The sequence below is a fragment of the Sander lucioperca genome, chromosome 6 (assembly GCF_008315115.2).
Source record: "Sander lucioperca isolate FBNREF2018 chromosome 6, SLUC_FBN_1.2, whole genome shotgun sequence".
Classification (NCBI taxonomy): domain Eukaryota; kingdom Metazoa; phylum Chordata; class Actinopteri; order Perciformes; family Percidae; genus Sander; species Sander lucioperca.
The window spans coordinates 26,877,371-26,889,537 of record NC_050178.1 but is presented as its reverse complement, the minus strand read 5'-3'; the positions used below and the strand labels follow the sequence as shown (position 1 = coordinate 26,889,537).

General features: G+C 46.1%; 1 protein-coding gene across 1 annotated transcript in view; it reads left to right on the top strand.

Annotated features, from left to right (window-relative positions):
* Window positions 1–12,167, top strand: part of klhdc8a (kelch domain containing 8A) — a 52,522-nt gene that overhangs the window by 27,025 nt on the left and 13,330 nt on the right. Inside the window, exon 6 of the mRNA XM_036002363.1 lies at window positions 134–352. Within this exon, the coding sequence (XP_035858256.1) occupies window positions 134–352 (219 nt within the window). The remainder of the gene's footprint in view (window positions 1–133; window positions 353–12,167) is intronic.

Below are 12,167 nucleotides of genomic sequence, written 5' to 3'. Positions count from 1 at the left end.
TTGCCTTAATTGAATTTATAGATTTTTTTTGTGAGGACTATTGTGTTATTTGTGATAGTGTGTGGGAGTTTCTTTGCAAATACACAATCTTTACACTTATAATTATAACTATTCTTTTTATACAATCTTTTAGGCGGTCGCCAGTGTAAGCGACCAGTGAAGGCCTTCGAGGTGTATGACGCAGAGACGCGCTCTTGGACTACGCTACCCATCATGCCTTGTAAACGTTCGTATGGGGGCGTGATTTGGGACATAACTGGGAGGTTGTGCCTGCTCGGAGGACTGCGGCAGGGAGGAGGACACCAGAGCTCCAAGTTCACCAAGAACATCAACATTTTTGACACCAACCACGGTACGAAAACACATTTTCCTTTTATAGGCTCGCATTTATTGTTTTAGTCATTTGATAATAGTTTTGTATTTTGGTTATGAACTTTAATAGTCGTACACATTGAGTTAAAGAAGTTAACCTATGGAGCTAAAGAGTCTCAATAAAGATAAATGCACACACTAAATTCACATATGCACACACATGATTCATAAATACACACACAGGATACACAAATGTGCACAAAATTTAAAAAGCACAGAAGATTCACAAATGCATACAAAATTCATAAATGCACACACAATTCAGAAATGCAAACAACATTTACAAATGCACACGAGATTCAGAAATGCACAGGACAAGATTCAGAGATGTATTTCTGATGCACACACAAATATATCTTGATTTACAAACTGCTTGCGGTCTGTGAACTTCACTGCATTTGTGTGTGAATTTTGAGACTGCCCTGACTTGGCTCGACACACAAATGCCTTTTTTTAAACAGGGAATGATCTACAACCAATCAGATATCTCTCTTGTTTTAGCCAATCACAAGAACGCACCCCACGTGGGGGATTGTTTACTTATAAGCCAATCACATGAACTCGTTCACACTGAATGTGGTGTAGGAGTCATTGGTCGAACTTATAAGTCCCGCCCACTGCCAACTCGGAACTTGCAGACAGAGCAACAACCAACAATGGGACATTTTTAACAATTTTCACCATCTTATTCATCATTAAATTCACTTCTGACAAAATTTTAGGCGAGAAATCAACTATGTAGAGGTCAAATATGGGCCGTTTTACAAATATTGATGGCTAATTGCAAATTTTGTCCGACTGTGTCGGGAGTTCAGCGGCCGGTGCTGCCTGTGTTGCTGCCTCGCCGCCCGGCCTGCTGGGAGGTAGATGGAGCTCCGTCACGGCTGGCAGCCCACGGCACTCCATACCCGCGCAAAGTCACCGTTTTTTGGGTTAATGGACTTCCAAACGCCGCTGCCCTGACAGCTCCAGGGCCTGCAGCTCCTCTCTTCCTGCTAAATGGCCGCTGTGTGTGAGTGAGAGCACGGTCAGCGAGCTTGTTATGCCCGCAATCTCTTACCACAGGTTCCAGTTAATCTTATAATGGATATGTGTGTTGAGTTATTTAAACAAACGTCTCGGGGAAATAAACGCCTCTTGTCCGCGAGTCTCATTGATAGAGCCTGCGGCTGGATGGAGCTCTATCAATGAGAGCTAGCTAGCCTCCTCTTAGACCTCTGCAACGAAACCCCTAATGTTCACAAAAAAGCATTACATTGAAATCGGACACCATAGTTAGCTTTATAAGACCTTGGGGTAGATGTTCTATAAGTGGCATGACGAAATTCAAACTGTAAATATACGAAAATGATGCCGAAAGTGTAGCAACGATCTTTCCCATAGGATTAAATGGGACACATAGCTAGCCTAGCTAGCAGCTCCTCCTAAGGAGACCCCTAATGTTCACAAAAATGCATTAAATTGAAATCGGACACCATAGTTAGCTTTATAAGACTTTGGGGTAGATGTTCTATAAGTGGCGTGACGAAATTCAAACTGTAAATATACGAAAGTTATGCCAGCAGCTGGCAGCCAGCCAGCTCCGGAGCTCCGCGGAGCCCTGAGCCCCGGTTGTCCAATAACCGAGAAACTGTGACTTTCACTGGGTATGGAGTTTGCCGCTTTCTCGTCAGACTGTGTGGAGCTCCTAAAGTTGAGCAAAACATTACGTGAATTACTACGAGAATGGATGACTCCACCCACATTCATATAGCGCTGTGTGAACGCGTTCATGTGATTGGCTTATAAGTAAACAATCCCCCACATGGGGTGCGTTCTTGTGATTGGCTAAAACAAGAGAGATATCTGATTGGTTGTAGATCATTCCCTGTTTAAAAAAAGGCATTTGTGTGTCGAGCCAAGTCAGGGGAGTCTCAAAATTCACACACAAATGCAGTGAAGTTCACAGACCGCAAGCAGTTTGTAAATCAAGATATATTTGTGTGTGCATCAGAAAAACATTTCTGAATCTTGTGTGCATTTGTAAATGTTGTTTGCATTTCTGAATTGTGTGTGCATTTATGAATTTTGTGTGTATTTATGAATTTTGTGTGTATTTATGAATTTTGTATGCATTTGTGAATCTTCTGTGCTTTTTAAATTTTGTGTGTGTATTTGTGAATTTTGTGCGCATTTCTGTATCCTGTGTGTGTATTTATGAATCCTGTGTGTCATCAGTCAGTCATCTTCTTCCGCTTATCCGGTAACGGGTCGCGGGGGTAGCAGCTCCAGCAGGGGACCCCAAACTTCCCTTTCCCGAGCCACATTAACCAGCTCCGACTGGGGGATCCCGAGGCCAGGTTGGAGATATAATCCCTCCACCTAGTCCTGGGTCTTCCCCGAGGCCTCCTCCCAGCTTGACGTGCCTGGAAAACCTCCCTAGGGAGGCGCCCAGGGGGCATCCTTACCAGATGCCCGAACCACCTCAACTGGCTCCTTTCGACGCGAAGGAGCAGCGGCTCTACTCCGAGCTCCTCACGGATGACTGAGCTTCTCACCCTATCTCTAAGGGAGACGCCAGCCACCCTCCTGAGGACACCCATTTCGGCCGCTTGTACCCTGGATCTCGTTCTTTCGGTCATGACCCAGCCTTCATGACCATAGGTGAGGGTAGGAACGAAAACTGACCGGTAGATTGAGAGCTTTGCCTTCTGGCTCAGCTCTCTTTTCGTCACAACGGTGCGATAAATTGAGTGTAATACCGCACCCGCTGCGCCGATTCTCCGACCAATCTCCCGCTCCATTGTTCCCTCACTCGCGAACAAGACTCCAAGGTACTTGAACTCCTTCACTTGGGGTAAAGACTCATTCCCTACCTGGAGAAGGCACTCCATCGGTTTCCTGCTGAGAACCATGGCCTCAGATTTAGAGGTGCTGATCCTCATCCCAGCCGCTTCACACTCGGCTGCGAACCGATCCAGTGAGTGCTGAAGGTCACAGGCCGACGATGCCATCAGGACCACATCATCTGCAAAAAGCAGCGATGAGATCCCCAGCTCACCAAACTGCAACCCCTCTCCACCCCGACTACGCCTCGATATCCTGTCCATAAATACTACAAACAGGATTGGTGACAAAGCGCAGCCCTGGCGGAGGCCAACTCTCACCTGAAACGAGTCCGACTTACTGCCGAGAACCCGGACACAGCTCTCGCTTTGGTCGTACAGAGATTGGATGGCCCTGAGAAGGGACCCCCTCACCCCATACTCCCGCAGCACCTCCCACAGTGTCTCCCGGGGGACCCGGTCATACGCCTTCTCCAGATCCACAAAGCACATGTAGACCGGTTGGGCATACTCCCAGGCTCCCTCCAGGATCCTTGCGAGAGTAAAGATCTGGTCCGTTGTTCCACGACCAGGACGGAATCCGCATTGTTCCTCTTCAACCTGAGGTTCGACTATCGACCGAACCCTCCTTTCCAGCACCTTGGAGTAGACTTTACCGGGGAGGCTGAGAAGTGTGATACCCCTGTAATTGGCACACACCCTCTGGTCCCCCTTTTTGAAAAGGGGAACCACCACCCCGGTCTGCCACTCCTTAGGCACCGTCCCCGACTTCCACGCAATGTTGAAGAGGCGTGTCAACCAAGACAACCCCTCCACACCCAGAGCTTTAAGCATTTCTGGACGGATCTCATCATCCCTGAGGCTTTGCCACTGTGGAGTTGTTTAACTACCTCAGCAACTTCCACCAGGGAAATTGACGACAATCCCCCATCATCCTCCAGCTCTGCCTCTACCATAGAGGGCGTATTAGTCGGATTTAGGAGTTCCTCAAAGTGCTCCTTCCACCGCCCTATTACCTCCTCAGTTGAGGTCAGCAGCGTCCCATCCTTACTGTACACAGCTTGGATGGTTCCCCGCTTCCCCCTCCTGAGGTGGCGAACGGTTTTCCAGAAGCACCTTGGTGCCGACCGAAAGTCCTTCTCCATGTCTTCTCCGAACTTTTCCCACACCCGCTGCTTTGCCTCTTTCACGGCAGAGGCTGCAGCCCTTCGGGCCCTTCGGTACCTTGCAACTGCCTCCGGAGTCCCCTGGGATAACATATCCCAGAAAGACTCCTTCTTCAGTCGGACGGCTTCCCTGACCACCGGTGTCCACCACGGTGTTCGTGGGTTGCCGCCCCTTGAGGCACCTAAGACCCTAAGACCACAGCTCCCCGCCGCAGCTTCAGCAATGGAAACTTTGAACATTGTCCACTCGGGTTCAATGCCCCCAGCCTCCACAGGGATGCACGAAAAGCTCCGCCGGAGGTGTGAGTTGAAAGTCTGTCGGACAGGGGCCTCCTCCAGACGTTCCCAGTTCACCCGCACTACCCGTTTGGGTTTACCAGGTCTGTCCAGAGTCTTCCCCCACCCTCTGACCCAACTCACCACCAGATGGTGATCAGTTGACAGCTCTGCCCCTCTCTTCACCCGAGTGTCCAAAACATACGGCCTCAGATCAGATGAAACGATTATAAAATCGATCATTGACCTTTGGCCTAGGGTGCTCTGGTACCAAGTACACTTATGAGCATCCCTATGTTCGAACATGGTGTTCGTTATAGACAATCCATGACTAGCACAGAAGTCCAACAACAAACAACCACTCTGGTTTAGATCAGGGAGGCCGTTCCTCCCAATCACGCCTCTCCATGTGTCTCCATCATTGCCCACGTGTGCGTTGAAGTCCCCCAGCAGAACTATGGAGTCCCCTACTGGAGCCCCATACAGGACTCCATTCAAGGTCTCCAAGAAGGCCGAATACTCCGAGCTCTTGTTTGGTGCATACGCACAAACAACAGTCAGAGTTTTCCCCCCCACAACCCGCAGGCGTAGGGAGGCGACCCTCTCGTCCACCGGGGTAAACTCCAACGTAGCGGCGCTCAGCCGGGGGCTTGTGACACCCTGGGCAACTCCGGAGAAGAAAAGAGTCCAACCCCTATCCAGGAGTATGGTTCCAGAACCGAGACTGTGCGTAGAGGTAAGCCCCACCAGATCCAACTGGTAGCGCTCCACCTCCCGCACAAGTTCCGGTTCCTTCCCCCACAGAGAGGTGACGTTCCACGTCCCCAGAGCCAGCGTCTGCTGCCCGGGTCTGGTCCGTCGAGGCCCCTGACCTTCACTGCCACCCATGTGGCAGCGCACCCGACCCCAGCGGTTCCTCCCACAGGTGGTGGGCCCATGGGTTGGAGAGAGAGGTGCCACGTAGCTTTTTCGTGCTGTGCCCGGCCGGGCTCCGTGGCAAACCCGGCCACCAGGCGCTCGCTGACGGGCCCTCCATCTGGGCCTGGCTCCAGACGGGGGCCCCGGGCTTCCTCCGGGCAGGGTCACATCATCTCTACCTCGTTTTTTCATAGGGTTTTTGAACCATTCTTTGTCTGGCCCCTCACCTGAGACCACTTTGCCTTGGGAGACCCTACCAGGAGCACAAAGCTCCAGACAACACAGCCCTCAGGTTCATAGGGACACACAAACCTCTCCACCACGATAAGGTGATGGTTCCCGGAGAAGGAATCCTGTGTGTGCATATGTGAATGTAGTGTGTGCATTTATCTTTATTGAGACTCTTTTAGCTCCATATTAACCTTTCCACTCCGTCCCTGTTGAGCCCTAATTCATGAATTAGAACGCCTGCACATGCACACACAACACAGCACATACTATGTGACATAAGGTTGTTCAAAAGTATTAGATTAGATTACATTACATTAGATAGACTTTATTGATCCCAAATTGGGAAATTTCAGCGCTACAGCAGCAAAATATAAGACACACAGCACACATACAGGATATAAAAGAAATAATAAATAGTATAGAATACAAGAACAACTATTCAAAAATATAGATAAAAAAATACAAAGGAAAGAATGTACAAACCTATATACAAGTGATGAAAAAAAATGTAAAACCTACTTAAATAGTATTGTGAAAAACAAAAAAAAGAAATGCATATCGCATACAGTGAAAGCTTCAATTCCACCAGGTCTGCCTCGTTTCACTAAAGCGAGAATTCAAAAGTTGTTGTTAACCGTTGTCAAAACAATCATACTAAAAATAACTGAACATGTTGAATGATGTCGTAATCTTATGTTACCCACCAACAATTAGCTAACGTTATAGACCAAGCCAAAGAATTTCTAATAAGGGAAGAAGTTCCACTCGTTACTCGTTACTTCCGGCTCCTGAACTGGTTGCAGTTCCACTCTGGTTCCATATAGGGGGCGCTCACAGGCCAGTGCAGAATGAATGGGACTTTATGGAGCTATACCCCTCAAAATCCACTTTTCTCAGGATATAATTTTTTGTCTAGTAATTTGAATGTTGCATTTGAAAGGGGAGGCTAAGAAAATACACACTGCTGGGTGTTAGATTGTTTTTAAGGTGTTTTTTTTTGTTCTAAAAAGCCTTTTAAAATGTCAATGACGTCATACACATATACGGTCAGAGATACTGCTTTACGGCAAGCTCTGAGTCACTTCCTTTGTTCTCTCAAAGCATCGACAACACAGCTGACAGGTTAGACTCTCTCTGTTAATACAACACAGCTGACAGGTAAAACTCTCCCTGTTAATACTACACAGCTGACAGGTTAGACTCTCCCTGTTAATACTACACAGCTGACAGGTTAGACTCTCCCTGTTAATACAACACAGCTGACAGGTTAGACTCTCCCTGTTAATACAACACAGCTGACAGGTTAGACTCTCCCTGTTAATACTACACAGCTGACAGGTTAGACTCTCCCTGTTAATACACAACAACACAGCTGACAGGTAAAACTCTCCCTGTTAATACTACACAGCTGACAGGTTAGACTCTCCCTGTTAATACAGCTGACAGGTTAGACTCTCCCTGTTAATACAGCTGACAGGTTAGACTCTCCCTGTCAATACACAACAACACAGCTGACAGGTTAGACTCTCCCTGTTAATACAACACAGCTGACAGGTTAGACTCTCCCTGTTAATACTACACAGCTGACAGGTTAGACTCTCCCTGTTAATACAGCTGACAGGTGAGACTCTCTCTGTTAATACTACACAGCTGACAGGTTAGACTCTCCCTGTTAATACATGTGCTAGAAAGAGGTTTGCTAATGTTTTAAAGACCACGCTGAAATATTCACTCTGACATTCTGGTTCTGCTTCGGATGCCGTCAAGCGGGATATCCGATCGTAATCAGTCCTTCACTGACTAATCAGCATTCATTAGCAGAATGCTAGCGTGTTATGGGCAACAACGACTCAACCTGTAACAAATCGAAAGGGCATAAGTACTCGTTCTTGTTGAACTTGCAAAAACTACAATCACATCTGAGATTTGTCAACGGCAATCAGGCGAAAGAGACAAATCTAGCCGTCTAGCTCCATAGACTCCCATTCATTTAGCCGTCTAGCTCCATAGACTCCCATTCATTTAGCCGTCTAGCTCCATAGACTCCCATTCATTTAGCCATCTAGCTCCATAGAGTCCCATTCATTTTGCACTCGCCTGCGATCACCCCCAGTGGAACTCTGGTGGAAATGCAACCAAATTCGGTACAATGGGGCTGAATAGGGAGTGAACAGGCTCTCCGTAGACCGGCTCTGACCAAGCATTAGCATTAGCTACTTGTCAACCCGCACCTTTACAGTAGGCACCAAAGCACTTTTCCTCTTCGGTCCCCCTACAGGTTGGAAGCAGAATTGTCCATTACTGTTACCATTACCATTATTCTTATGTCTCATTTGAACAAGATAATTAACCACTGAAACGATTTTGCAGGGTTTCCCGCAGAAAATGTGTTAGTTAAGGTGGTAGGTTTGCCATCCGACCGGGGGGGGGGCTAGTACATCAGTGTTAGTGTAGTACACACTACACTAAATATCAAATTTAAAAATATAATTAATACATCTCTGTAGTGCAGACTCTGTACTACACACTACACTAAATATTACATTTAAATAATAATAAATAATTAATAAATAACCAGCTTTTCAACATATCAGTTGCAATGTGCAACTTTAAGCTCATTAAACTATTTTCAAAAAAGGGCTGTAACAGTTTTACTGGCATTGCTCCCATTATCCTCCGTGACTCGCTCTCTTCCACTTCACCTGACTACTCTTAGATAACAGAGCTCAGCCCACAGCTTCACTCACTCCAGCAGATAGTATGTGTGAAATAAAAACAGGACACGTCATTTCACTGTGTGTAACTACGCTAACTAACCGTGTGTTGTGAACCGCGTGTAGTGATTAAAAAAAAACAGCTGTCTCTCAAAGACCGGGCAACAGCCGGGACATTGAGAATCCACCGTGAGAGGTGATGATAGTTCAGTCATTTCGTCATGTATTCACTTGGTTGAAACAAGAGAAGAAAGCCTCTGATGTGAAGAACAGGACAGAGAAACATATATAAATGTTCTCTGCCCACCGTATGCCAACGCTCCGGTAAGTCCATCACCCTATCTCTGCCCGGGCATGCCCCAGCTGCCGCACATTTGTTGACAAACTGTGACGCACACGCGACGGTGAAATGGCGATTGTTCTCACGGACACGGCGATATCAACTGGCTAGACCACGTCTCTTTTTCTTTCTCTCATTTCGGCCGTGTGGTGCGCGTGCCCGCTCGCAGTGTAAGCGCGTCCGCGCTATTGTCCATGCACTTGACGGCCTTTTGTGCAGCGGACTTTTTTTTTTTTTTTTTTTGACGACCTAGTTAAGGCAGTAGGGTTCCCCAGCTTAGGTGGCCGCCCAAGCTGCAAAGTGCTGCAGGAAACCCTGGATTTTGGAAACATAATTTTAAGGTACAAAAGAATCTTTGGTGTTGGATCGATTGATATTGAAATCAATCAATATAAATAAATAAGGTCTCTGTTGTATTACTGTGTTGCAAAGTGGCATGTAATCAATGACAAAACAATGCCATGTGGCAGAAAAATAGTTGTATTACGTTTATTGAGTATAACTCTCCTCCAAGCAACTCAAAGCTACATTAGCCACTGCTAACCGAAAACAGCTGACTCGTACACCTTAAGGGCTTTTCACACGGGGAGCGATTGTCGCGCCTCGTAATTCATTGTCAATGAGAGGCAAGCGGGCAGGTAGGTTAACCCTAACCCTCAAGTTGCATTGTGGGTAATGTGGGAGACAGGTTTTGACAAGGAAGAAGAATACGTGGAATAAAAAATATGACATCTCTGGTTCTGCTGAAATGATTTTGATACTTGTTTGGTTTGTTTGTTTGTTCATTGTGAGTCTGACAGCGTTAGAAGTGCACTGCTAAGTCAGATTCATGTTTCTTCCTGCTTCTGCTCTTTATAATTTCGAACATTGAAATCAAAATGGCGGACTTCCTGTTGGGTTTAGGGTATGGCTCCAATGACATTTTTTGTACATCTTGCCATGTTACATATGTGTACCAAGTTCCGTGAGTCTACGTTAAACGTACTGCAGGGGCTCCATTTTTTTAACTTTGTAGGGGGCGCTAGCGAGCCATTTTTGCGCACCTATTCCTAAAACCCTTAAAATACGTAACTTTTCACCAGACTTGATGCGACCGCCAAATTTGGTGAGTTTTTGAATATGTTAAGCCCCTCAAAAAGCCAATTAATTTGCCGTAATAATAATAATTCCTTCAGTTCCAATAGGGCCTTCGCCGCTGTCAGCGCTCGGGCCCTAATGATGTTAGAGTTGGTTAACATGCAAGCAAGCAAGCAGCAGCCAACGTCGTCAACCTCAGCATGAAGAGAAATAGTTTTCTCCTCAAACAGGCTCATTCCTCTCTTAAGTCTGTGCACACTCTGTGTCCCACAGCACAGTGAAATGGCTTATCCCTCTATCCAGCAAAGACACCCCAGAGTAACAGGTGAACAAATTGAGGAGGGACCGGAAGGAGAAATGGGAGAGCAAGAATCGATAAGTCATTTTAGACAGCTGGATATACGGTCGCACATCGCCATTGGTCAAATGGGAGCCAAATAAAGCAAATAAAGCAGAACGTGGGAGTGATAATGTTAATATATGATAATGGGGAGACGGTTTGCCCTGTGTGTGCGAGATAAAGGAAAAAAGAACGAAAAGAAAAAAAACGGCTTGCAACAGACACACACAAGCGTTGGCATGCAAATACTGATGCAACTGATGGATATCCACACGCACATGCACACACATACGGGGGAAGGCAGCCGTACGCTGTTTTTCCAATCTAATTTTGGTGGAGATGAGATGGGAGATGAGCTGCGGAGGCAGGGCTGGGGATGAGGAGCGCTTTAAATTACAAGATCCAGAAACAGATTGCTTTATTATCCTGTCTGCAGCAATATCTCTCCACACACACACATGGTCATGCAATCTGCTGTCACACAGTGATATTCTATCACTGTTCCATTTCATATCGCCATTATTAAGACACACACGCCTGTTAGCTGATGCTTCTGCATTGTGGGCAGTGTTTTCCGCAGAAATAGAGTCTATTTGGGGGGATCGGGATGGTTGGCACTGAAAAAAGTTATGAAGGTATGACATTTTTTTAAATTTTTATTTTATTTTGATATTTTTGCATTCTGATGTCTTTTTCCAACCTGATCTCACTCCCAACTCATCAAATACTGACGCTTGGTCAGTGGCTCTCAGCGTCGACGGTACATGCAATGCTTTCAACGCTGTGTCCACCACAAACTAAATTTCTCTCACCTCTATTATGTTGTGGCGGAGGTGGTAGTCTCAGAGAAGGATATCTGAAAACTGATTCCACCACAGCAGCTTTTCCAGGGGCCCTGGATGTGTTTTACAAACTCAGGTATCCCCCCCCCCAAAGTGATCAATGCCACTTCACCAATAGACCATATATTATACACATAAAATAGAAGTATTTTAAATTCAGTAAAGCGCTATAACATGAACAGTCTATAGTGCGATAGAAAGATAAAATCCGAGCAGCAGTTGCTGGTTGTATTTAGCCTCTACAGAGCTCCGGGACATCGGCTACCAGCAGCTGTTGTTTAGCCACCAATCGGTGACTGTGAGCCGGGTACAGGCACCACCAGACGACGGTCCTTTCAGGGGCCGTGGTAGTGGAGTTGAGCCAGAAAAAGTGAGCTTCATGCGGCGATGACAGTTAAGTTTAGACACCAAAACGACTGGTTAAGTTTAAAAGATTGTGGTTTGGATTAAGACACTCCCGAGGAACGAACGAGCGTTCCCTGGGTGAAGGTATTTGATTTTCACAGCAAAGTGAACTCTGCTCTCTGGCTTGAAAGCGCTGTGTTTTACATTGACACCACAATGTGCTATTTCATTTTGAGATCATTTTCCATTGGATATTGAAGTTCATAAATAAGTTTGTTTTTGGCATGGCTGGCCGAGTGGCTCTATATCCATGGTAAAGGAAGGGGGATTTAATTCTTGAATGTTTTATTTTGTTGTGCATGATCAAAAAAATCCCCTGCTTTCTTCACAAATTGCACCCTGCTTATATGCTGTCGGTGTTGAGTTTGCAGCGCTGAACGTCACTCACCCTAAGCAGTAAGCAAGCCCTGGGTTCCACTACTATCAATATTAGGATGAGGGACAGACATTTCTTGATATGTTTATTGACATTAAAAACAAAGTTATAGTTTAAAATTTGACCTCCTGATCGGTCTAAAAGCAAAATAAAGGGAGATTGTGTGTGTGAATCTAGGGAGAGCAACGAGCGCTCGATCTTGATCTCGAACGAGAAAAGGAAGAGAGTTAAAAAGAGAAAGAAAACTTAATTTGCTATTTGATTAGGGCTGCATGATATGAGAAA